This window comes from Mangifera indica, chromosome 11 (genome assembly GCF_011075055.1).
Source record: "Mangifera indica cultivar Alphonso chromosome 11, CATAS_Mindica_2.1, whole genome shotgun sequence".
Classification (NCBI taxonomy): domain Eukaryota; kingdom Viridiplantae; phylum Streptophyta; class Magnoliopsida; order Sapindales; family Anacardiaceae; genus Mangifera; species Mangifera indica.
In genome coordinates, this window is record NC_058147.1 from 13643471 (window position 1) to 13671335 (window position 27865).

The 27865-nt window shown below is 32.5% G+C and overlaps 1 protein-coding gene across 1 annotated transcript; it reads left to right on the forward strand.

The window, feature by feature from the left end:
• Positions 1-2843: 2843 nt before the first annotated feature.
• On the forward strand, positions 2844-8788 carry LOC123228766 (disease resistance-like protein DSC1; the record flags this gene model as incomplete). Its single annotated transcript, XM_044654220.1, has 8 exons — positions 2844-3367; positions 5305-5506; positions 5840-6370; positions 6674-6976; positions 7072-7335; positions 7378-7971; positions 8047-8570; positions 8698-8788. Coding segments are annotated over 8 exons (3033 nt in total), but the record flags the coding sequence as incomplete, so codon positions are not given.
• Positions 8789-27865: the final 19077 nt, after the last annotated feature.

The following is a 27865-nucleotide window of genomic DNA, read 5'->3' on the forward strand; positions in this document are numbered from 1 at the left end:
ATCTCCCAGGTTTAAACCACTAGCACATTCATCAAGCTTAGAAGTTATATGCACCAAAGCTGGATTAAATTGTGGTATAATACCATCCAATATACAATTAATCAATTACCCCTCTGTTACATTATGACCACTAGCTATCAATGCATCAGCCACATTTTTCATTTTTCTAAGATATTCATGTATTGTTAAATTTCCTTTTTTTATAGTCTGAAGCATATTTTTTAGACTCAACACTCTCAACTTCGACCTAGCAGTGAAAAAATTCTCTAATTTTATCCAAATTTCATGCACAAAACTACACCTTGCAATGTGACTAAACGTGCTTTCTGATATGGATGCTACTAACCAACTCATCAATAATTTGTCTAGTTTTTTCCACTTATGATATTTAGGATTCTGTTTGTTAACAATATTTCCACATGCATCATTCTCAACAATCACAAATGGAGAAGGACATACAATCACTTTAGTAAATTACTCATCAAGCTCAAAAACACCGACAATATATAAGATTGAGCACGCCGATACTTGTAATTATCTTCAGTAAGCTTTTGATTTATCACCTGAAGCGTAGTCATAGGAAAACCACTTGGCACTGAGATATTATTGTTGAACGCGACACTAGGGTCTACAAACTTCTCTGGAGTGTTTTGAAAATTTGACGACAAGCTAGTCATTGATGCCAATCAAAGGCTTTGATACCATGACAAACAAAAAAAAAAAAAGCTCAGAGAAACTCACACGCACATATTCTAAACTGAATAATACCTCATATATTATTTCTCAAGTGAAAAATTACACCAGTTTTTCATAACATTTACATTTATATGATAGCTATACGGTAACATATACACCATCAACCGACTCACCTGAAAACGACTAACCAAAACCTGACCACCGTCGGATGCCTTCTCAGCAGCCCAGAACTCGTCGAAGCAACGGAACGGTCTATTTTGTCAAATGAGTTGCTCTCTCTGTTGTTCATTTCTCAGGCACTATTTCTTTCTTTTGTAAGAAAATGATGCCGCACTACTGAAGTCCTTTGCACACCGATTCATTTAACTCCCAAATGAACCGTTTTTGCTATTTTTGTTTTAACACATTTACACCTTTGACAATAATTCAAAATAACTCAATTAACTATGAAAAGACAATATTACCCTTTAGACATACATATAATTGTTACATTATGTTAATCTCCAAGATTTTAATTTGGCCCATCAAAAAGAATATGTATAGCTCAGGTTCGAGTTTAACTATGTTCAACAATATTTTAGTTTCTTTTAACTGGAAACTTGGCTTGTTGAGAGAGGAAACCATAATCTCTTTTGATAGGAAACTTGGCTTGCAGAGAGAGGAAACAGTTGGAGGTTGATGAAATTATTGTTGGGCTTTCTAATGCTACAATGGAAAAGAGACTCCTCAGTCCAACAAAGTTCTAAGTGTCGCTGCAGGAAAGACTTACCGTTCGAGGTGGAAAGAGGTTGAGTAACACACAAGGAAGAAAATATATGCAAATATGGATGATTAAAACCTATTTTGCAGGTTGCAGTGCTCATATGGAAGAATTATGTTCTAACATCAGGATGGTAAAATTTTGATTTCCCATCGTTTAAGGCTTTCATCAGGAGATTTGAGAAAAAATGCTTTTATGTACTATATTGGTCCTATGAAGGCATAATCTAAAGTTGGTTTGGTTAGGGTTTGTTTAGGTCAGATTTTTTTTAATTTAAATTCAAACTAAATTTGAGTTAAAAGATCTAACTCATTTTTTAAACCCAATTTTGTTTATTGATCTATTGTATTTTAATTATTTATTATAATTTCATAACTATATAAAACAAAAAACCTAATTTTTTGTTATCCAAATCTCTAATTTCTCCCTATAATTTTTTATAATGATTGAATTTTGATTATATATTATATTATATTAAATTTAATAGTTAATTAGATATTTTACATTTGAATTATTAACTAAAAGATCTATTAAATATATTAAAATTATGCTTGATATTGTTGTATTTTTAGAAACGAATGGGAGGCATGGTTGGCCTGAATGTCCAGACGTGCCCATCTTTAACTCTAGACATAACTAGTCCCGCCTAGGCGGGAGTCATCCAAATGCATCCAAAAACGTAATGATGTGGAGAGAATTTGTGTAAAGCTTATTTTACAGAATTGCTTGCCTAGGCTGACTTGTGGAGAATTTGTGGAAAGAACTTGTCTAGGGGACAGTCAACCATATTCATCCGCAAACGAAACGATGAAAGAATTTGTGTAAAGTTTATTTTACATAAATGAAATCCTTATTATGATTTGCGTTTCTGGACAACAACATAAGCACCTATACATTCATAGTTATTTTATAATCCTTCAACCAACATGGAAAGCAAATTCATAGTTATCTAGAAACTCAACCAAAACCCATGTGAAATATTGGTTTTTTTTTGCTGTAATTCCAGAACCGCAAGTTCATAGTTATCCTAATTCCAGAAACGCAAATTCATAGTTATCCAAAGGCGCAAATTATAATTTATAATAACGAATTCTTTTCTATTTAAGGAAAATTGAAGGAAAGCGTAAAAGGACAAGAAAATTGAAGGAAGGCGTAAAGGGCTGGCAAAGGTTAGGGGTATTTTAGAGACATAGCCATTTTTGTGGTATAACTTACCCAAAAAAAAAAATTGTGGTATAATTGTAAAATTAAAAAAATGGTGGGCATAATGTTTGGACGCATGAAAATTTGTGGTATATTGGTGTGCATTTCAATTTCCCTACATTTATATCCTGCTCCAACGTGTTCTGAGTTTTAATTTCAAGGAATCTTGAAGTAAACGCTACTAAACATATTTCCAAACTCTAGAGACTTGATTGCTTCAAGCAATTCGATGGCTTCTTCTTCTCGTCCTCCAGTCATTTACGATGTTTTTCTTAGTTTCAGAGGGGACGACACTCGCAACGGGTTTACCAGCCACCTCAATGCAGCTTTGTGTAGAAGAAAGATTAAAACTTTCATTGATGATGGACTTAGAAGAGGAGACTGGATTTCATCATCTCTTGTGGAAGCAATTGAAGGATCAAAGATTTCAATCATCATTTTCTCTAAAAACTATGCTTCTTCTAAATGGTGCCTTCAAGAACTCGTAAAGATCCTCGAATGTAAGGAAAAATATGGTCAGATCGTGACACCCATTTTCTATCATGTAGATCCTTCAGATGTAAGGAAGCAAACTGGAAGTTTTGGAGATGCACTTGCTAAGCATGAAGTACAATTTCGGACGGAGAGAGAGATGTTGCAGGGACGGAGATGGAGGAATGCTTTGACGGAAGCTGCCAATATATCTGGGTTTGATTCAAATATTGTTAGGTGAATCCTTATACTTTTATTTTCCCTGAAGTTCTAAGCTTTTATTTATTTTTACTGAAATTCTAATCTTAAGATTAGGCAGTTTGTGTTGTCAAACTTTATTCGCATCATATCATTTCAGATTTTCAGTTAAAAACTCTCAATCATAACCTTATTGAAATAGATTGTATGAAAAATTTTTCAATCCTAAATGTTAACTTTGTACTATTTAAGATGACCAAAACAATAAAACAACTTATATTATATCAAAACACAATATATAATAATATAATTTGTTAGAAAATAATATATTTTTCTGTGTAATGAAATAATTTGTTTCGAAACAATTAGTTTTAAGGGATATTAATTAAAATAACCTATTTTTTTCTTGTATATATATGTAGTCATTTTTTTTCTATTATACATATATGATTTAAAACATAAAATATTTAAAATATCTTTAGACTTTATACTCATTCAACTAAGTATAAAGTTACCCAATCAGGATAAAAAGCTTATATATTCACCCAACTAAGATTAAAATATGACGTAAAATAAGATGAAAATGTAAAAAATTTTGATAACTTTAAGGGTGGGAAGGTTGATTGGGTGGTTGCCAAGCAACCACTGAACCAATTTATTTTTAAAAATTGGCTAGCCAAGTGATATTGACCATGGCCGATTGGCCAACCCATCTATCTAACTACCTAGTCAACCCTAAAAATCATAATCTTTTTCTTTTAAAGACAAAATTAGCTTAAAAACTGATTATATTTGTATGATAAAAAAAATATGGTTATATATATATAAAAGATAAAATAAATAATTATTTTAACCAATATCTCTAGTTTTAACATAAAAGAAAAAAAAACTTGTTTTATCAAAAGAAAACATAGTTTTTACGCTAAACATCACATTTGGACACAAAATGACACGTTTTTTAAAACAAAATTTCACTATTGCAATTTAATTGTTTGCTTATTTTGTCTTTTGAATAAAGAACCTCAATTAATTAACACAAATAAATAATTAAATAATGAAAATATATAAATATATCAATGAAAATTAAAAAAAAATCCACACAAATCAAACAATACAATATACAATTTATGGTTAAATATAAATATCATGAATATTTCGAAGTTAATTATAAAGATATTACCTACCAAACATAATAAATTTAAATAAGCTGTATTGATAAAAATCCTACAAACAAAAATGCAAAAACAAATACTATTTTCCTTTTTTCTAATTCTAATATTTTATTATTATTATATTTTCTCTAATTATATTAAAAAATATATTGGTGGAATTTATCATTAATATTCTTTATTTGTATTATAATGATCGAAATTACCCTTTTAAATTGTTTTATGGTTGAATTAAAATTTCACATATATAATATTAAGGGATATTTTAATAATAAATTGAAATTACTTGATGTTTAAAATCAATTCTGTATTCTTTTTAGCTTTTGAATATGTTTTAATAATTAACATAGTGAAAACTCATTTGAGATGAATAATTATTTTATTGAAGCCGATAAAAATACAAAATATATTTGTATTCAACTTGTTTTTTAATATTGGTCAATTTTTTTAAAATCATTCTAGTAACTTTGAGTTGATTTCGTATTAATCTGATCATGATTTAATTCAAATCAGATTAACCCAAACATAACTCAAATTGTATTTGGTGTAAATAAACTCAATCCTAATATGATTTATTTCATATTGAGTTGAGTTAATGGATTATGCTAAAAATTGTCAGCTCTATTAATATTGCTTTATGGCTTTTTTTTTTGTTCAGGATAAATATATTTCAATAGGGGATTATAGTTATTTGATGGCTATAATATCTAGATTTTAATTTTTATTTGATGTATTTTCTTTATTTTTTTAAACCAAATAAGTTATATATTACTCTTAAAATTTAATTATTTGATGTTTCAATTGTAGGCTTGAATCAACACTTATAGAGAAAATTATTAAATATGTCTTGAAGAGATTGAATAATACGTGTTCTAGTTACAAGAACTTGGTTGGAGTAGCAATGAAGATTCAGACAATTAAATCTTTATTATCTAATGGGTCGAATAATGTATGCAAAGTAGGAATTTGGGGCTTGGGTGGCAGTGGCAAAACAACTATTGCCAATGCAGTATTCAATGAAATTTTAAGTCAGTTTGAAAGTTTTTATTTCATTCAAAATATTAGAGAAGAATCGGAGAAACGTGGATTAACTCAGTTGCAAGAAAAACTTCTTTCTATATTATTAGAGGATGAATGCCCCAATATAAGGCATGCTGCCACAATAGAAAGACTTGGGAGGAAAAAGGTTTTTATTGTTTTTGATGATGTAACAAATATAAATCAAATAAATGGATTGATTGGAGACCTAGAAAACTTGGGTGTAGGAAGTCAAATCATTATAACAACAAGAGATAAACAAGTACTTGTTAGTTGTAATGTGGATCATGCTAGAATATGTCAGGTTGAAGGATTATATGATGATGAATCTTTTCAACTGTTTAGCCAACATGCCTTCAAACAAAACTATCCCATCGATGAAGATTATATGGAGCTGTCAAATAGAGTAATACGTTATGCTAAAGGTGTGTCATTAGCTCTTAAAGTCTTGGGTTCTTTTCTACTTGATAAGGGAAAATATGAATGGGAAAGTACATTGGAAAAATTAAAAAATTGTCTATATCAAGATATTCAAACGGTGCTTAAAATAAGTTATGATGGATTAGATATTGAAGAGAAGAATTTATTTCTAGATATCGCATGCTTCTTCAATAGATGGGATAAACATCTAGTTCGTAGATTCTCTTCAAGTATTGGATTGAGAGTACTTATTGATAAAGCTCTCATAACTATTTCATATGGAAAGGTAGAAGTACATGATTTGCTTCAAGAAATGGGCATGGAAATTGTTCGACAAGAATCCTTGAATAAACTAGGTGAACATAGTCGACTGTGGCTTGATAATGATGTCTATGATGTATTGAACAAGAATAAGGTAAGTACCAAAAATGAAAAATTAGCTTTCAATTTCTATTTTATATCAATTATGAAATCTAGAAAAATTATATCTAGGAGATTATCATTTCAATTTTAAACTATTATTATAAGTCTTAGGTTTCTTTCTTCTTGACAGAAAAAAATTATGGAAAAATGCACTGAACAACAAAAAAAATCCTCATGTATATTTCCTCTGTAACATTAGTTCTTGTGGTAACGGGCTTGGGGTGGTCCTTCTGGGAGGAATATATATTCCTTTAAGTAATTGTGTTGTTAACTCATCATTTGATTTTGATTATAGGGAACTGATAAAATACAAGGCCGACGATTTAATATGTCTGAAATAAGAGAGATACACTTAAATCCTCATGCTTTCTCAGAGGTGGATTATCTAAGATTGTTAATAGTGGATAGATCAAAATACAAAGGCAAATATAATAATGTGCATGGTTTTGAAGAGCTAGAATCTGATTTCACAGAGTTAAGATGCCTCTGTTGGGATTTTTATCCCTTCAAATCACTGCCTTTGAAATTTTATCCTCGGAGCCTTCTTGTACTTATGATGCGTTGCAGCAATCTTAAACAACAATGGACTGGCATCAAGGTATATATATGTTGATTTCATATGATATTTTCTTTTATAAAATTTTAATTTAATTTGTCCTTATAAATTTTTAATATATATATTTTTTGTTACAGGATGTTGCTAATTTAAAATACATTAACCTCAGTCACTCGGAGCATCTACTTATACTCCCAGACCTCTCAGAGGCTCAAAATCTAGAGTGTTTGATTCTAAAAGGTTGTACAAGTTTGTTTAAGATCATTCCTCCTACTCGGAATCTCAATAAACTTGTTGAGTTGAATCTAAGGAAATGCAAAAGCCTCACCAGTCTTCCAATTGGACTTCAATCCAAGTCTTTAAAATATGCTGTTCTCTCAGGCTGCTCTAATCTCAAGACTGCTCCCAGGATCTAATGTAATATGGAACGGTTGTGTTTGGATGGAACTGCGATAAAAGAATTATCTTCTTCAATTGAAAGTCCTTCCAGACTAGTTGAATTGAATCTTGCGGGTTGTTCAAGGCTTGAAACTCTTCCAAGCAGTGTTTGTAATTTGGAATCTATTCAACGACTTAATCTTTCTGGTTTGTTACAGGTAAAGTTTGTTTTAGGGATCCCACGCAATATAAAAGAGTTAAATTTAGACGGAACTGCAATAAAAGAGCTGCCATCATCAATTGAGAATGCATCCCGTCTAGAAAGATTGAGTCTAAAAGATTGTTCAAGCCTTGAGAGCCCACCAACAAGCATCGTGAACCTTTCTAAGTTAAAGCTCCTTAACATAGGTGTTTGCAATAGGCTTCAGTCTTTACCAAAGCTTCCGAGTAATATAGAAGAACTTAGAGCAGATAATTGCAATAGGCTGAAAGCAATTTCAGGTTTGGAGAATCTAATTCAAAGACATTGCGGAAGGATACTCAGCTTCCCTAATTGTGTCAGTCTGAATTGGAATGCAGTCAGAAACATATTGCATGATGCTGCATTGGATATGTACGCAGATGAATTTGAACTATTCAATATGCAAGGGTATCATTCAGTATCTCAATTTCTTATATGAATAAAAAGAAATGATATTAGAAATAACCATTTTTATGTATGGTATATGTATTAGGTACCTGGCAAGCCGCAAGGTGTTATGTGTTTCCCTGGAAGTGAAATTCCCGAATGGTTTAACATTCAAAGTAGGGGATCTGTTATAGAGCTACCAAAAGGTTCATTCAACCATAAGAAATTTTTGGGTTTTGTCTTCTGTGTCATTGTCAAAGGCCGAGATTGGATTAATTTCTTGAATGCTGAGTATGAGTTTCTGGTGAAATGCCTAAATGAATACATGACATTTGATAAAAAAAGGCTTTTCTTTGGACCGACGATCATTAAGTCGGATCACGTATTGCTGGGGTACAATTGCAATACATGTAAAGCTTTTGAATTCTCCTGTGACACGGAGGCCATTATCACTTTCAAACTTGTGAAAAATTTAAACATACTGAAGTGTCGGGTCCGTTTGGTCTTCACCCAAGAAATTAACGAACCTATGAAAAGACCAAGATGTTCCATCCTTGATGAAGAGGAAGCATATTCTACCTCCCAGCGATTTAGATCTTCAAATTTCTTCAAAGCTCAATCTAGCTCAAGGTATTTGAATAAGATATATACCTTCTTTATTGCCTATAATTTAGTGTTGATTTCTTGTTTAAAATATGTTTTCTAATAAAGTTATGTTATGCACTAAATATATTTTATTTTTCCCTGATACCATAAGATGTTCCATGATCGATGAAGAGCATGAGGAAGCATACTCCAGGGGATTCAAGCCTTCAAATTTCTTTAAAGGCGAATCTAGCTCAAAGTAATTAAATAAGATTGGTACCTTCTCTATATACTGCCTATGATTAAGTAATGGTTTCTTTATAATATGATTTCCCGTAATCTTATATATAGACTAAAATAGGTTATATCTTTTCCAGATACATATGAATTGCACTGATATATTCATATATTAATAGTTTGATCTTGATTTTTTCTTTTTTGTTTCTCCATATTATGAATTTGGATGAGAAAAGTTCTGGGTTGCATCAACTACAACACGAGGAGAAAGAAGTGGAAGGGTTCAATCCAAGTACAAATGATTTCAACCCAAGCACCAGTGAATCTAGTAGATTTTCGTCTGATTTGGATACAATCCTTAATATTAAATGGCCAAAGGACTTATTCTCCCCCCAAAGTATGTTGTTTTCCCAAGTTTCTCCCCCATAATTTTGAAAATCTCAAATATCTACCTATGACTGATTAAAATTAATGATTTTAAAGACAAAATCGTTATTTTATCTATAATATTAAAAATGAACTAAAATATAATCTCTTTTTTCTCCCCTAAACTTTAAAAACTAAAAGTTTCCTCCTAACCCAAGCTTTAAAAAATAACAATTCCCCCATAAGGTTTAGTTTCCAGATCTCCGATGTCATTGCCGGCAGTCTCTCCCTCTTGAAGCTTTCTCTCTCTCCACCCATTTGGACATCCGATCGACACCAAATGAGGTTTGGGAGATGACAGGAGATGTAGAGCTTCATCGGAAAGACGAAGCTCTTTGTCTTCCTAAACGAAGACGAAGATCTTGTTTTCATTTAGGAAGATGATTGTCTTCCCAAACGTTTTCTTTTAGGAAGATGATCGTCTTTCCAAATGAAGATGGGATCCTCGTCTCGTCTTCGTTTGAGAAAACGAAAAGCTTTGTCTTCTCGACAAAGCTTTTCATCTCACAAGCCTATTCGATGTCAATCAGACGTCCAAATGGGTGGAGAAAGACCACCAAAGGGAGAGGAAGCTTTGAGAGGGAGAGACTACCAACAATGACCTCGAAGATGGCACCGAAGATCTGAAAACTAAACCCTAAGGGAAAATTGTCATTTTTTAAAACTTGTATTGGGGAAAACTTTTAGTTTTTAAAGTTTAGGGGGGCAAAAGAGATAAAATTTTAAAGGATTAGAGTTTCATTAATTTTAATCGCCTATGTTGGGTAAATAGGATTTTCAAAGTTAAGAGGTAAGAACTTGAGATTAGAGAAAACTCTAGGTGGGAAATAGTCCTTTGGCCATATTAAATCAAATAAAAAATGGATGTGAGAGGCACAAATATGCTGAGCCCCGCTGACCCTAATCCATCTTATTCTGCTATTAATTTAAGTGCAGAAAACTAAATGATATTATCTGGTAAGAAGAATATGTATCAATGTTAGATTTATTTGTTGTTATTTATTTATATAAAAGGTGAAGAAGATTACGGATGAGATCACAACTGATGTTTTAGTTTAGTTCCATTGGCATTTTTAATGTATTTTATTTTTCAAGATATCTTGCTACTAATATACCTCAAATTATATTTTATAAGCTGTTGTCAACCTTCAAGGAAAAGCTGAAGAAGAGGTAATAATAGAAATTACTATCATACATATGCTTGATTGCTTTATCAATGTTGCACAAGTCGTATCCATTATGAGTCTTAGTAATTGTAGCTCCTAAAAGTTTTTGATGTGTTTACATTTGTAGAAGTCTTGTTACCTAACTAGCATAGCCTCAGTTCAAGCACTTTAAAGTAGTAGTATAATTGGATTTATATTCATCTAAGTGGCTATCAAGGAGATATTGTTTCACTTATTATCTTAACTTATAGGAGGCTAGCTCAAGAAGTTTAAATGCAAGAATGGAACAAGCAAAACAATTCCCAAAATCATAAAGCTTATAGGCACATAACCAACAAGTATCTTTATTTAACAAAGACTTGGCAACAACACTAACATCATACTAACATAGCTTGAGTTTCTCAATGACAAGGCAAAATAGGAGAAGGGTTAATGATCCAAACTATTAGATGTAATGCTTAGATCACTATCAGCAAAAATTGAAATTTTGTTCGAATTTGAGGAAATTTCATTATTGAATTTGAGATCCTAATGGGAAAAAAAAAACCTTTTCCTCTCCTTTCCAAGCTCATATGGGGCGATAGCCCTAAAACTCTCCCTTTCCACCTCGTGTGCGAAACTATATGCAATGTGGATACAAGCTGAGATGACAACTATTTTTGGAAGTCAAAGAAGTTTAGCTAGATGGTCAGCTTCAACTATAGCATTGGTGACAAATCTTGCTAAATTTTAGTATGTTTTGTTTATGTCATGTTGTGATAATGTAAGCCATGCTTTGGTTAGTTGTTAGGTAAGAATTAGGTTGCAAACAGTGCCTATTACGAGGTTGTTTTAATGTTTCTGTCATAGATCCATTTTTTAAGCAAAAAGAATGGATTAAAGCTGATTATGTAATATATATATTGTTGTTGAATGAAAGAAGCAGTCAGTTTAGAGCAACCTCAAAAACTTCTTCCAAAAAACTCTTCTTTCATATGTTTTCATTCTGAATTTTGTTTCAAACATAAGCAGCCTATTGTTACAAAATAACAATAGTGGTATCAGAGCCTTCATCCTTGCAAGGCTTATAAATTAAGGAAGAGCATAATCAAAGTAAAGAAGTGAGAAAAAGAAAGAAAAATCAACTAAAGGAGATGGTCTCAAGTAGTTTTAATGAAGGACAGGCACCGGTCTTTAATAGTGAGAACTATGCTTTATGGTTAATGAAGATGAGAGCATATTTGTTAGCCTTTGATTTGTAGGAGGTTGTTGATACAGGGAAGGATTTTGCACCCGTACATGATAACCCTATAATCAATCAGATCAAGTATCACTCGGAAAAGGTGGCTAAGAGGTATAAGACACTATCTTATAGCCATTCAACAATAACTGAGGTCATTTTTAGCAAAATTATGTTCTGTAAAACTGTTAAACAGGCATGGGACAAACTAAGACTTAAGTTCCATGGCAGTGAGAAATCCAAACAATAGCAAGTGTTCAATCTCAAGAAAGAATTTGCTCTATTGAGAATGAAAGAAACAGAACTAGTTAAAGACTACATAGATAGATTCAGGAAGATTGCAAATCAAATCACATTACTTGGAGAAGAAATTACTAAAGCTGGAATGATTGAATAGGTTCTAGTAAGTTTACCAGAAAAGTTTGAGGTAAAAATCTCCTCACTTAAAGATGCCAAGGACCTATAAAAAATGACAGTTCAAGAGCTCTCCAATTCCCAGCAAGCAGTGGAGCATAAGAAAACATATAGAAAGGGCGTTGGAAATGGTAGTGAATGAGCATTTATAGCCAATCAAAGAAAGAAGGGTTATGCTACTAGAAACTCAAATAAGCAGTAATATTACAAGAAAGAAATGAGAGAAGGTGGTGACAACAAGAAAAAATCCAAGAAAGGAAAATTTCCTCAGTGTAGTCATTGCAAGAAATCCAATCATGCAAAAAAGTATTGTTAGTTTAGGTTTGGCATACAATGTAGATCATGAAAGGAATTTGGACACATGAGGAAGGTGTGTAAGAATAAAAGTAACTAGAATCAACCACAAGTTTAGGTAGTGGAACAATAATAACATGACACTCAACAATAAGAAGGAAGGGCAGTGGAGCATAGGAAAACATATAGAAAGGGCGTTGGAAATAGTAGTGAAGGAGCATTTATGGCCAATCAAAGAAGGAAGGGCTATGCTATTAGAAACTCAAATAAGCAGTAATACTTCAAGAAAGAAATGAGATGAGGTGGTGATAACAAGCAAAAATCCAAAAAAGGAAAATTTCCTCAATGTAGTCATTGTAAGAAATCTAATCATGCAAAAAAGTATTATTGGTTTAGGTTTGGCATACATTGTAGATCATGAAAGGAATTTGGACACATGAGGAAGGTGTGTAAGAATAAAAGTAACTAGAATCAACCACAAGTTCAGGTAGTGGAACAATAATAACATGACACTCAACAACAAGAAGAACAATTCTTAACTGCAGACTGTCATGTTTTACTTGCTGATGAACAGGTGTGGTTACTTGATAGTGGGTGCTCAAATCACATGTCAACAAACAGAAGATTATTTATTAACATGAAAGAGAGTGATGTTGCTAAGGTAAGGATTGGCAATGGACAACTAATACTAGTCAAAGGAATATGCATGGTTGTAGTGCATACACAAAAAAGGTACAAGATTCATTTCCAATGTCCTTTATGTTCCTGATATAGCCTTGAATTTACTCTACATTGGTCAGATGATAAAGAAAGGCTATACTTTAAAATTTAAAGATAAAAAATTCATTGTAAAAGATGACAAACAAATAGAAGTTATGGTAATCAAAATAGTGCACAAAACTTTCACTCGCGATTTCAGAAAAACAAGTGTTCAAGCTTTCATTGGTGTGACACTTGATAAAGACCTATGACATAAGAGGTTAGGCCATTTTCACTTAAATGGAATTAATATGTTGTCCAAAAAGAATCTGGTGATAGGAGTACCTAAGTTAATAATGACTCAGGATGTATACAAAGCTTGTGGGCAGGGAAAGAATACTAGATTGCCATTCCCTGATGGAACAACTCATAAAGCAAAAGAAAGGCTCTAACTTGTTCACACAGTTGTGTCTGGACTTATGCAAACTCCTTCATTGAATAACATTAGATACTTCCTACCATTTATTGATGACCTTATAGGGTTCTGCTAGGTGTATTTTTTAGAATTGAAATCTGACATAGCTGCCATATTCATTGCATTCAAAAAACTGGTGGAAAATCAGTATGGTAGTAAAATTAAAAATATAAGAAGTGACAATGGGGGAGAATATACATGTAGTAGCTTTAAAGAAGTATGTAAGGAGGCTGGCATTCATCATCAATTCACAATTCTATATTCACCTTAGCAAAATGAGGTGAGTGAGAGGAAAAATAAAAGCATTATGAAGATGTCTAGATGCTTGCTATTTGAAAAGAAAATGCCCAGAAGTTTTTGGGTAGAGATAGTAAACAATGCAATTACTTGCTTAACAGATTACTCGCCAGAACATTAAACGATTCCACTCCTTATAAGGCTTGGGATATTACTAAGCTTGCCCTTGATCACTTTAAGGACTTTGGCAGCATTTACTAGACTCATTTACTAGAAATCAAAAGAGATAAGTTGGGAGAAAGAGTTGAGATGGGAATTTTTATAGGCTATAGTTATAGTTTAAAAGCCTATAAAATATTCAATCCTGAAAATGGAAAAATTTTAGTTCACAAAGATGTCAAAGTTGATGAGGATGTATGGTATAATTGTGAGGAATAGGCAGTTTAGAGAGAAATTAGAATTGAAGCCAAAGATGAAGAAGCTTTAGCTACATAACTTGAAGTTAGTGATTTTGATAAAGATGAAAATTTTGCTAGAAAAGTGAGAAGTTTGACTGATGTATACAACAAGTATGTTGTAGTAGAAATAGAGCCTTCAAGTTATGAAGAGGCTGCACATTCAGTAAGTTGGAAAACAACTATATAGGATGAGTTCAACCTGATTTAGAAAAACCAAACTTGGGAGTTGACTGAAATACTAGCTGGAAAAAATGTAATTGGGGTTAAATGGATCTTTAAGACCAAGTTGAATCTAGATGGTACAACCAATAAACTAAAGACAAGATTGGCTATAAAAGGCTATGCACAACTGTAAGGTATAGATTATACAAAGACCTTTGCTTTAGTTACCAGATTTTACACAATTAGGATGTTGATTACACTTGTTGCTCAAAAAGGTTGGATGTTATACCAACTAGATATGAAGTCTGCCTTCTTGAATGGTGACTTGAGGAAGTCCTAATTGAGCAACCTCCTGGTTTCATAAAGAAAAGAGATGAGGAAAAAGTGTGCTTGCTAAAAAAAGCTCTTTATGGCCTAAAACAAGTTCTAAGGGCTTGATATAACAAAATTAATTCATATTTGCTTAGACTTGGGTTCAATAAAAGTCTAAGTACAACATGACACCTTTATAATGATCACCCAATAAGAAGTTAATTACCCTATAAACAAGACGTCATTGATAAATAAAAGGCATAACTCCTTCTCACTTAAATTCAAATAATAGATGAAGGTCCTAAATTAAAGGAGCTTCAAATGTATCTTTCCTTCAGAAAATTTGTATATAAAAAGAAGAAAGAAAAGACAAAGAGAGAGAACAAAGAGAATGCAATACACAAAACACAACATCTTGTATCATTCTTGTATTATACTCAAACTAGTGTGAACTCCATGTACATAGGCATTCTTATCATCAGATTGAACCATGTATTAACTTATGTGTCATATCTATTTCATTTGAATGTCTCAACTCATCTTTTCACATACCCATGGTAGACTTATCCAAATCTTGTCAAATTCTAATGCATATATCAGTTGGTGATGAGAAATCGCATTAACATTAGTGTATGTTTATCAAGTTTCCAAGCTTTTCTTAAAAAAACATAACTTCTTTTTCATATAATTTTAAAAGTTAAAATAAACAATAACATGACAACATGATAAATATATTATAACTTTTAATAGCATAAATTTTAACAGTATAATTTTAAATGGTTAATAAAATCAGGGTGATTTTTATTATTTCAAACCTTAGAAGAGTTTTCTCATCACAACAAACCTTAAGGGGGCCCATGTTTTAACTCTTATCAGGGTTTTTATCTCTTGATACAAGTAGAAACCCATTAGAGTTCTCAGTAATGACAAAGACTGGAAAAGGGTAAGGGATTGCTTAAGTTATATGTTTTTGCTATAAGCACTATAACAAATATTTAATTTAAGAGACCAAATATTTAGAGGCGATTTTTAATTTCGTCTTAGAATGTTATTTTGAAGGAAGAAAACTTAATTTCATTCTAAAATGAATATTTTAGGGGACAAAATCATCCCATAACAATAATATTAGGGACGATTTTATATTTGTCATAGGATGATAATTTTAAAACTAAAGATTTATTTTTAAGGATATTTTTTATTTCGTCTCAGAATGATAATTTTAGGGATTATTTTATTTTTGTCCCAAAATGATAATTTTAGAGAATGAAATTTAATTTTACCCCTAAAAACATAGGATTTATTTTTAGGGATAATTTTAACTTCGTTCCATAATGTTACTTTTAGAGATGAAATTAAGATTTTGTCCCAAAATGATTATTTTTAGAGGACAAAATTCAAAATCTGAATTTCGTCCCAAAAACATAAGATTTATTTGTATGGACTATTTTAATGTTGTCCTAGACTGTTGCTTCTAAGGATGATTTTAATTTTGTCCCAAAATGATTATTTTAAGGGGACAAAATCTTAATTTCATTCTAAAATGTTAGTTTTATTGATGAAATTTTAATTTTGTCTCAAAATGATTATTTTATGTGACAAAATCTTAATTTTGTCCCTAAAAATTTAACATTTATTTTTAAGAACGATTTTAATTTTGTCCCATAATGTTGGCGAAATTTAAATTTCATCCCAAAATGATTATTTTGTGACAAAATCTTAATTTAGTCATTAAAAACTTAATATTTATTTTTAAGGATGATTTTAATTTGATCTCAAAATGACTTCCAAAATGAGTATTTTTGGGGATAAAATTTTAATTTTACCCCTAAAAACATATGATTTATTTTTAGGGATAATTTTCATTTCCTCCCAAAATAATTACTTTTAGAGACGATTTTATTTTTATCCCAAAATAATTATTCTTGGGAATGAAATCTTAACTTTGTCTCCATAAACTTAAGATGTATTTTTAAGGACGAATTAATTCCATCCTAGAACGTTACTTTTCAAACGTAGGATTTATTTTTATCCCTGAATGATAATCTTATGAAACAAAATTTTAATTTCATTCACCAAAGATTACAACTCAATTTTAACGACAAAATATTTAGAGACGATTTTAGTTTCATTCTAAAATGATAATTTTAGGATACAAAATTTGAATTTCGTCAAATAAAATTTAGTACTCAATATTAAGGAGATTTTAGTTTCATATTCCCTGAGCCAGTGGTGAGTGACTCAGTTAGTATAAAAAGGAGTGGTGACTTCACTCACTTAAAAAAAAAAAATTACAGTTCCTTAAGCAGTTTTACCATAACTCCTCTTTCCCCTCTCCGTCGCAAGAAACGTGAGGGATCACCTCCTCAATCAACGGCTCTGATACAAAAAACGCCTTCCCAGTCATTTTCTCATCTGATTCTCTCTTCTGCATCATCAGATCAATTAGATTTTTATTCTTTCTTTAAAATTAACTCATCTCTCCTAGTACTTCTCCCTCTCTTCGTTTCTTTATACAACTCGAAACCAGAAACTCCGTTTCTGTTTTTAATTTACTTGTGATTACTAGTACTTGTGATCAATCAGTTCGCTAAGGACATCGTTGAGGAATGCGTTTCCAAGTTCATCAGCTTCATCACTAGCGAGTATTAAATCATAAACTCTGTTTTGTTTTTAATTTACTTGAGAATGACTCTTACAGTTTAGAGAATCTAGATGTGAGAATCGTCCGTCTTCAAAATGGATAAAGATCATGAGCGTGTTGTTGATTGTACTACTCCTAATTTTGATGTGCATGTTCTGGTTTGTTTGCTGCGTCATGTCCATTTATGTTTGACTTGATCTTTGCATAAGATTGATACAATTAAATTTAACTACAAAAAGCATCCTCTGTGTGACATTTACTTGATTTTTACTTTGCCTTTTACAATGGACCCAAGTAGAAGTTGCGCTGCTGGCTGGTTGCGAATTGGTACCTTTTACTATGTGGATGGATGTTTAAACTTTAATTTTTGATGACATCAATTGTAGAGTGACAGATCATAACAAACACACTTTGAAATTTCCATGAAGAATGCGTATTTATGCTAGAAGCATTCCATTGATCATTTAGGTAGATTGGTATTGATGTAGAAGAGAAGGAGAACAATATTTTAGCTTTTGCAAAACATTTATAGATTGGTTTTGATAGTAGATTGGTATTAATGTGGATTGGTAATGTACTTACTTTCATATTTAAGTAGTGACGAAAGTGATATATTTTGACATCCAATTAACGTGGAAAGCACAGTTTTTCTTTTTTTTTTTGGCTAATGGGTGACACCTTCTATGTTTTTTGCTTATGAGTTAGCTATAATTAAATGTTTTAATGATTACATTTATTGATCTGTCCAAGTTGAATAGTTATTCCTTCCTGCATTTTTTCTATAGTACTTAATATAATTTCTATAATGAATTATCTCATTAACCCGATACATCATCAAAATACCCTTAAGCATACTTCTTGGTGTTATAGTACAGCATAAGAATATTACAATGAAGAATGTGTGGTTGTAATGCCTATTGTAGTTGATTATTGAGATATTTATACATCGAATTAGATTTTATAGGGCTATGGAGTTCAATTATTTCAAAAATCTCCATTTGGTATGTTTAAGAAGGAAGCGAATTGAACTTCACTGGAAAGTAACTTTAATTGCAAAATAATGAGGTAAAGGTTTTCAAAAAAACTATATAATTTGGTTAAACAGTTTCAAAAGTATATATATTTTGGAATTATTAATAGTGATATTGCTTGTTTAAGTTTATGTAAAGAATTAAAAAGGCCAAAAGACTTATTCCCACCTAAGGTATAGTAAAATCTCAAAGTGTTACCTTCTAACTTTCAAAAATCCAAATACCCATCCAAGAGGTAATTTTTATTAAAAATCTCAGTAAAGATTAGAGATAAAACTATCATTTAACAAAAAATTAAAAAAAAAACTAAACTTTTATCACATTCCCCTCCCTCAAATTGAAAATCTCATAATTGCCCTCCTAAATTTTCTTTCAAAGTTTAAAAAGTGACAATTTTTTCTAAGGTATTTTCCTCTTTTCTTCAGCGACGATCTACTGTCTCCAACCATCGGTCATTCTTTCTCTCACCTTATCTCTCTCTCTCTTCTCTGAACACAGATCAATGATAATCGTCTAGAAATCTAGACAATTTCTGTCTAAGAATCTAGATGAAAGTCATCTAGACAAAGAGTCACTTATCGACACTTCATCTAGTTAACGAAAGTGTCATTGTCTAAATGAATCCAGATGATGTTGTGGCTTACGGAGAGATGGCGAGACTTTTCTCTATGGATTAAGGTTAAAAGTGCCATCGCTAGTGGCTATAGTAGGGAGGAAGAAAACCCTAAGTTAGGGGAGGGGGGAATGCTACATTTCAAAGTTTGAAAACTTTAAGTAATGATGAAGTTGTTAGTTGGGGGAAATGTAATGAATTTTTTGTTTTTAAATTTTTTTTTGTTAAATGATGGTTTTACCCTTAACTTTGACTGAGTTTTTTAAACGGAATTTTGCTTATGAGTAAGTGTTGGAGAGTGTCACTTTGGAATTTCACTATACCTTGGGTGGGAACAAGTCTTTTAGCCAATTAAAATTATTGAAGAGAGACTGAAATGTGGAATCATCCATCCATTTTATTATAAGAGTTTTGATTTATATCACCATCTTGTTATTTGTTTATTTGAAATATTGTAGAAAAAAAATATTGTATGATTTGTCATAAAGAATCTATCAATAATATAGTAGTTGATTTGTCTCACACAATTTTAGAGAATTATATTTTATTTAGTGATACGTGCTGTCATCGACACTCAAATTAAAATCCTAAATTCTTGCAAAAAAAATGTAGTAAAGGAAAGTAAGGATCGTTCCCTCGAAGAGTTTTAATTATTATGTCGTCACAAATAAATCAAAACAAGGAAATAAGGGAAGAGTTTGAATTGAATGCAAATTATAATTAAAAACTATAAATAAAAATTCAGTAAAATAATCTGAAGGTAAATAATCAATTAAACAAACTGTGGTCTACGATCACATCTACTATTAAAACTACGATTGATCATCAATACCAAAAATATCAAATTAATTACTCAAATATTCGTTGTGGTATCAATTACCTGTCATTTCTTATGATTAGTTAACCAAAACATGTATTCCAATTAACCCTTATTGATTAATAATTTGGATACGATCTCGAATTTAATTAAACAATAGCATTACGAATTAGAAAAACCAATGAAGTAAGACAACACAAACGTACGATGTTGCATTTAATCCAGTTGATTATTTTCCTAGGATTTATAGCACCTGATGCAGCAAACGATAAACCTAGTTGCCACTTCGATTAGATGGATTGAACAATTACGGATTCAACACCTAAACTAGTAGTAGATTAGATTAATTGATAAAATAATCGCGTGCCTTAACAATCAACCAACACAATCGTGAAAAATAATTCAAAAAGATAATCAGTACTCAAATAATTAAAAAAATGCATTAAAGAATAAAAATAAATCTCGCAATCATTGTAGTTCCATTGTTTCAAATCCCTTCAACCAAGAGAAAATATTCAGCCACTGTAAACCATATTTAGCTCTCTAATCCTCCAATTACAATGATGAATAATTGCCCAGCAAAATAAAAATAAAAGTATATATATTTTCTCCCTACTCAGATTTGGAAATAAAGGTCAATCACAATCTCCTAATCCAACCAGCAAAGGCGATACATATCTCCCCAAAAAGAAAGGAAAAGATATATATTTTAATTTATATCTTTCCTCCAAAAATATTCTTCCTTATCTATCTCAATTAATCCCCTTTTCTAGCTAATAATTATCCCTTTTCAAAGAAGCAAATCTTGACTTTTATGGACTTTTTAAGCTGATCTGGACATCCAGATTTAATTTTTGAATTTTGCTTTCGTCATTTCACGTGCCCACGCCTAGTCAGCATCATGGATTTTTGTTGATTCTTAAATCTACTTCAGTTTTAAACTTCTTGACCCAACTTACTCCAAAAAAAATATTCAAAGCTTCCTAAGTGCAAAAGATAAATAATTTCATTAGATTGAATTAAATTTCCACATAACATAAAGAAATTAGAACTCAAAATAATAACAATTAACGATGTTATCATTTAGAATTGCTAACACCATTTTAATTTGATTATTAAAAGTAAAAATTTGTGCAAAAAACATGAACATGATCAAAATACATATTTCCATGACATACCTCTGCTTGCTTACTGAAGAATCAAGTTGATTAGAATCTCTTATTCTCTTTACAATCACCCTTGTCTTCCTTGTTGGAAAATCACACTAAAATTGCCAACACAAAGCTTGAAACTTAACCTCAAAGGCTTTCTCTTTTTCTGGCAAAACGTTTATGTTTACTTTTGAGATCATGATCCCTAAAATGCAGTTAACATGCCAAATATAAACTATTTTTCACGTAACGCCATACAAGGGCCTGTGTTTCACCACACATGACTGTGTGCCATTTAATTCAAACATTACGAGACGCTCATCTTACCCTACTAATGTGGCATCAATACATAGGTCTGATATCTCCATGCATAATTATGTGTCACTTAAAATCCATACTTTGATATTTTTTTCACATTCAATTGAGCATACATCAATCATAGCCATGTAAAAAGACTATTATGCCCTTGAGACATACCTATGGATGTTACACGAGAATGGCCTCTACATCTTTGTTGTATGCAATAGTGACACGATATAAAACTTTTATGGCTTGTTTCTAGCAGGCTCTTCCATGTCTTGATAATAGGACTTGTAACAACTCATATGGAAGAGTAGGTGAATGTTAAGTGTCAAGGGTAATCCTAATTGATAATAAGAAATAGTTGCTCATATTTTCATAGCAGTTCCTTTTAAAATAAACATGTGTATTTATGCTGACTTAATAAGAACTTCAAAAATATCATATCTTTAATAAAAATATAGTATAAAACCCTTGAATTGGAACAAGTTTTTCCAAAACTTTCCTATAAACAAGGAGTCCAAGTCAATAATGATACATTATATTAATCCCTAACACTTCACTATGCTCTTGAAGAATAGTAGTGTTGTGTTTTCAAAAGTTCATATCTTTGGTGTTTTTATGAATGTTCTATACTTGGATTTTCAACTCATGATGCTAGCTAGAACATTCAACTTCCTTGATTTTTCTACATGAGATAATCAAATTTAATGAAGAAATCATGTCATCTTGCTTGTTTTGGATTCAACTTCTTTGAAATTTAAGAGTACCTCATTGCCACATTATCTATCACAATAATGAATTTAGATCCCAACTAGTAATGTCTCCATATTCTCAAAGCAATTGATGATAATACTTATCTCTTTTTCTTGGACAGTATAATTACATTTCATCTCCTTGGACTTTCTACTCTTAAAAGCTATAGTGTGTTCTCTGTGCATCAAGACACTCTTAACGAAAAAATGTGAAGTATTGATGTGTACCTTAAAAGGTTGACTCTAACATGGTAGAACAAGCATAAGATCTTCCATTATCTTTTGTTTCAATTTGACACTAGATAGTGCATTTTCATACCTTTCTATTCTTGAGTAGCTCAATTAGAAGGGAAACTTTTATCAAGTAACTTTTGATAAACTAGTAGTAGTAGTTGACAATTTTCAAGAAAGATCATAGCTCTATGATAGACCCTCAATCATCAGAGCTTATAACAGGAAGAGCAAATGAGGAAATGCATCTCTAACAGCCCAAAAACAATTGGCAGATCCAAATATGACATCTCTGAATAGAGCTCCAATAGATCAAACACAATTGGCAAAGGAGAATAAAGATCATACAAAGATGGAAACACGGCTAGCCAACCACAAGGACATGGAAACAAATCAAAATCAGAGCAATCAAAGGGATAATGAGGCTGATTTATAGGAAGGCTACATAACGTTAAAAGAGGAGAAAAGTTTCAGAGGAGGGAATCCAGAAAATTAGTAAACCTTTAGGTTGGGTTGAGGCTGGGTAGCCTAGGGACTTTGGAAGCTGTTCACTATAGTTCTGAAGTATTTACTTTGTTTCTTCATTGTTTGGAGTGTTTTGTTTATTTCTTATTTGGCCAATAAAATAGTGTACTCTGCACTATTTCCCATTTAATAAAAAATCGATTTATTTAGTGTTATAACTTGAATATTATCACCTTTTTACAATTATCAAAATACACTTCTTTTACAAACAATAATAATATCTACAAGCATCCAACTGCTAAAAAGTAACCAGAAGACAACAGTGCTTGTAGCAATAAAGCATCATAATTAGGTATGCATCAAAGTGGTATCAGAGTAAGGTGAATTTGGGTTATGGTCAGTACACGTATGGATTCCAAAATCGAGCAAATAGAGAACGTAATTAATAAGAAATTTAGAGCAAACAGAGAAAGTAATTAATAAGAAATTTAGAAACTTGGAAGATGAATTCGGAACAGTAAAAAATGAACTAATGGAGGTTCAAACATAATTGCGTGAATCGCATTCAATGAGAGGCGAAGTGATAGAAATCAAGGATATCCTAGTAGCCCTTTGCTAAAAAGAAATGAAGGGAAAAATGATAGCTGACCAATCAAAGGTACAGGGGAAGCAAGATGAATCAAGATACAGTAAAGAGGGTTCAACGACACTCTTGATAGGGGGAAACCATGAAATTTAAAAGACATGGCAGAGGAGATGTTTACCCGAAGCGAATTGAGATTCTAATGTTTAGAAGAGATAACCCAATTGGTTGGATTTTCAAAGCAGAGAAATACTTCTCTGTTAATCGAGTGAGGCAGAAGGATATGGTGAAGGCAGTAGATGTATGTATGGAAGGAGTCGCCCTAACATGGTTATAATGGGAAAAGGCTCGAGGGAGACGTTCAAGTCGGTATTGGTTGAGGGATTTCAAATAACAAAAGATGGGTCAGCCTATGAGGAGTTGTATTCTCTCCGACAATGGGGTTCTGTTATTGAATATCGATTCCAGTTTGAGAAACTAACAACAACTATATTGGATTTATCAGATGATGCATTGAAAGGGGCATTTATCAATAGGTTATGCGATGAAATCCGAGGAGAAATCAGGGTGATAGAACTGACGACGCTGCAACAGGTAATGAGTATACCTCAACAAGGCGAAGATAGAAACTTGTTGCTAGATCAGGCTAAGCAATGGATTAAAACCACAAAGTCTAACTTCTCTAGGAACCAAACCACTTCAAACCCATACTCAGTAATCACCACAACCCACTCCATCCACTATAGGACCACCTAACCCATTCCAAATAAAATTCACACTACCACACCCATTTCTTTTGCCCGATCTAACCCCATTAACCCCACCCAACCCACTAGCAACACAACGCCAATAATAGTAAACAACCGACTCCTTATAGCTACTAGCAATTCCAATAACAGTAACACTCGACCACCAATAGTAAAAGCTTCAGAATATGCTAGTGGAATGTGACAACTCCTATTTTGTCGCCTCTCAGATGTTGAATAACATACAAAATATCTCAAGGGTTTTTGTTTTCATTGTGATGAGCCCTACGGTCCTAACCACAAGTGCAGCCAAAGATCCCTGCAAGTCTTGATCTTTGGTGATGAAGATAAGATGCCAGAATCTGACGAAGTGTGTTAAAAGCAGCCATAGTGACAGATACAGAAGCAGTAAATTTTCCAGAAGAGTAGATAGAATTGGGAGCCCATTTAGTCGATAGAATCAGCCTATATTAGACATTGAAGGTCGTCAGTGAAATCTTAGGACATGACGTATGCGGCTTAATTGATAGCGATGCTAATCACAACTTTATTTCAGATGCATTGGTTGAAAATTTTAATATTTTTGTATGTCCAACTAAAAATTTTGGGGTAACAGTCAAAGATGGCTATAAAATAAGAGGTTAAGGGGTTTGCAAAAAATTTAAAATTAATAGTGTAAGGAATAGAAATTGTCCAAGATTTCCTACCGTTGAAATTGGGAAATATTGATGTCATTTTGGGAATTGAATAGTTATCTGGATTGGGGATCTTACACTTACCAGATTGGACATTTCTCTGAAGACATTTCTGTGAATAGTTCAAGAGGAAAGTGTTAGGTATTGGGTGGAATGGAATATAGTGGAGGTAGCTCCCAGAGTTCACAAGGTATACTTCCATAAGATCTCGAGAGTTTGTTACAGGAATTTTAGAAGTTATTTGAACCATTATCAAAATTACCTCTGTGATGAGCTAATGATCATATCATCAGCTAGTATCTATAGCACAACCACCTAATATTCGCCTGTATCTCTACCCTCATTATTAGAAGGATGAAGTGGAAAAATTAGTATAAGAGATGTTGGATTCTGGAATCATCTGCCCTAGTGTCAACCTCTATTCTAGTCATATTTTGTTGGTTAGAAAGAAAGACGAAGGTTGCAAGTTTTGCGTGGATTACAGGGCCTTAAATAAGCTTACTATTTTAGACAAATTTCTGATCCCTACAATTGATGAACTTTTAGATGAGTTAGGGGGCACAACTATCTTCTCAAAATTGGATTTGAAATCGAGATATCATCAGATTCAGGTGGTAAAAGAAGAAATTGAGAAAACGGCCTTCAGAACTCACAATGGGCATTATGAATTCCTAGTTATACCATTCGGCTTATCTAATGCCCCAACCACATTCCACGCATTGATGAATAATATCTTTTGGCCTTACTTATGTTGGTTCATATTGGTTTTCTTTGACGACATACTAGTTTACATCCCGGATTGGAATACTCATTTGACTCATCTTAGTACTACATTCCATTTGTTAAAGCAATACCAATTGATCATTAATAAAAAAAAGTGTTTGTTTGTGTGTCGAAAGGTTGAGTATTTAGGGCACATCATATCTGCCTTAGACGTGGCAGCAAATCCTTCGAAGGTTGAGGGCTTGCATGTCTGGCCGATTCCTAAGGATGTCAAGAGGTTAAGGGGGTTCTTAGGCCTTACAGGTTATTATCGTCAGTTTGTCAAAGGCTATGGGAAAATAACTGAACCTTTGACTAGGCTTCTAAAAAAAAAATAGTTTTGAGTAGGGAAAAGATGCACACGAGGCCTTTGATCACCTTAAATAGGCGATGACTATAGTATCGGTTTTGGCAATGCCTGATTTTTCTAAAACCTTCATTATAGAGACTGACACGTCAAGAGTTGGGTTAGGAGTTGTTCTTATGCAAGACGGTAGACCAATCACTTTCATTAGTCAGGCTCTCTCTCAAAGAAATAGGTTGAAATCAGTTTATGAAAGGGAACTCATGGCTATCGTATTTGCAGTTCATAAATGGCGGTATTACTTGTTGGGTCAACATTTCATCATTCGAAAAGATCAAAAAAGTTTGAAATACCTGATGGAACAGAGTATGCTAGGGGCTGATCAACAAAAGTAGGTGGTAAAGCTATTAGGATATGATTTCGAGATCTAATATAAACCTGACCATGAAAATCATGCTACTAACACGTTATTAAGACAAGGTGAATTAACTACTATTTCCACTATCCAGACCACTTGTGCTAATGGTTTATTAGAAGAAATTGCTAAAGACCCTCGTTTTCAGCAAATTGTCTAAGACCTCATTTTAGATTTAAAATCTCACCTGGGTTATTGCCTCAAAAAGGGAGCTTTATTCTATAAAGATCATCTAGTGGTACCACGTCAATCTCTATTTATTTCAAGACTACTTCTAGAATTGCATTCGTCATTAGAAGGAGGACTTTCTGGATTTTTTTGTACCTATAAAAGGATCTCTAGTGTTCTATTTTAAGAGGGTCAAAAAAGTGATATACGAAAATTTGTAGCTGAATGTGAAGTTTGCCAAAGCAACAAGTATAAGGCTCTAAAGCCTGTAGAACTTTTATAGCCCTTACCAATTCTTACTCAAGTCTGGGAGGATATTGTTATGGATTCTATAAAGATCATCTAGTGGTTTTAACATTATCTTGGTTGTAGTAGATCGATTGACTAAATATGACCATTTTATTCCTCTCAAGCATCCATATACAGTACATCAGGTTGTTGAGCTCTTTATTCAAGACATTATTCACTTACATAGCTATCCCTGTACCATTGTATCTGATCACCACAAGGTATTTTTAAGTGTTTTTTGGTTCAAACTTTTTTGTTTTACAGGTACCTCCTTAAAATATAGCTCCGCTTATCATCCATAATCTGATGGCCAGACAGAAGTTGTGAATCAGAGTCTCGAGACCTACCTCTATTATTTTTCTAGTTCTCGCCCTTCTCAAAGGGCTAAGTGGTTGGCCTAGGCAGAATTTTGGTATAATACCACATATCAAGGTGTTGTTGGAATGACATTTTTCAAAGTTCTTTATAGTCGAGACCCTCCAACCCTTTTATGATTTGGTGATGATCACTCCATGGTTGAGGATGCCAACACTTAAATGAAGGAACGAAATCATATTTCAAATGAGCTTAAATACAATTTAATTAAAGCCCAAGAACAAATGAAGAAGTATGCTGACTCTTCTAGACGAGAAGTTCAGTATCATACTAGTAGTTGGGTTTTCTTAAAACTACAACCATATCGCCTTCGTTCCTTAGCTTCCCAGCCTAATGAAAAACTCAGTCCTCGCTATTATGGGCCCTTTCAGATCGTGGAAAAGATACGCAAAATGGCCTATCACCTATCCCTTCCATCATATGCTAAGATCCATCCGGTCTTTCATGTTTCTCATCTTAAGAAGGTTATTGGGACATCCATAACTAGTCAACCACTTCCTCTATGTCTCACGGAGGATGTGGAACTTGACGTATGACCCCAAGAGGTACTCGCCACCCATGGGTCTTCTTCGAATGATTTGGAGGTATTTATTCATTAGGAAGGTCTTCCACTAAATAAAAGTTCATAGGAAACTTACTCAACCTTTGCGACATCATTCCTTTCTTTTCACCTTGAGGACAAGATGGAAGTCTTGGGGGGGAGTATTGATAGACCCCCAATCATTAGAGTTTATAACAAGAAGGGCAAAAGAGGAAATGCATCTCCAACAGCCCAAAAATAGTTGGCAGATCCAAATATGGCATCTCTAAATAGAGCTCCAGTAGATCAAACACAATTGGCAAAGAAAGATAAAGATCATACAAAGATGGTAACATAGCTAGTTAACCACAAGGACATGGA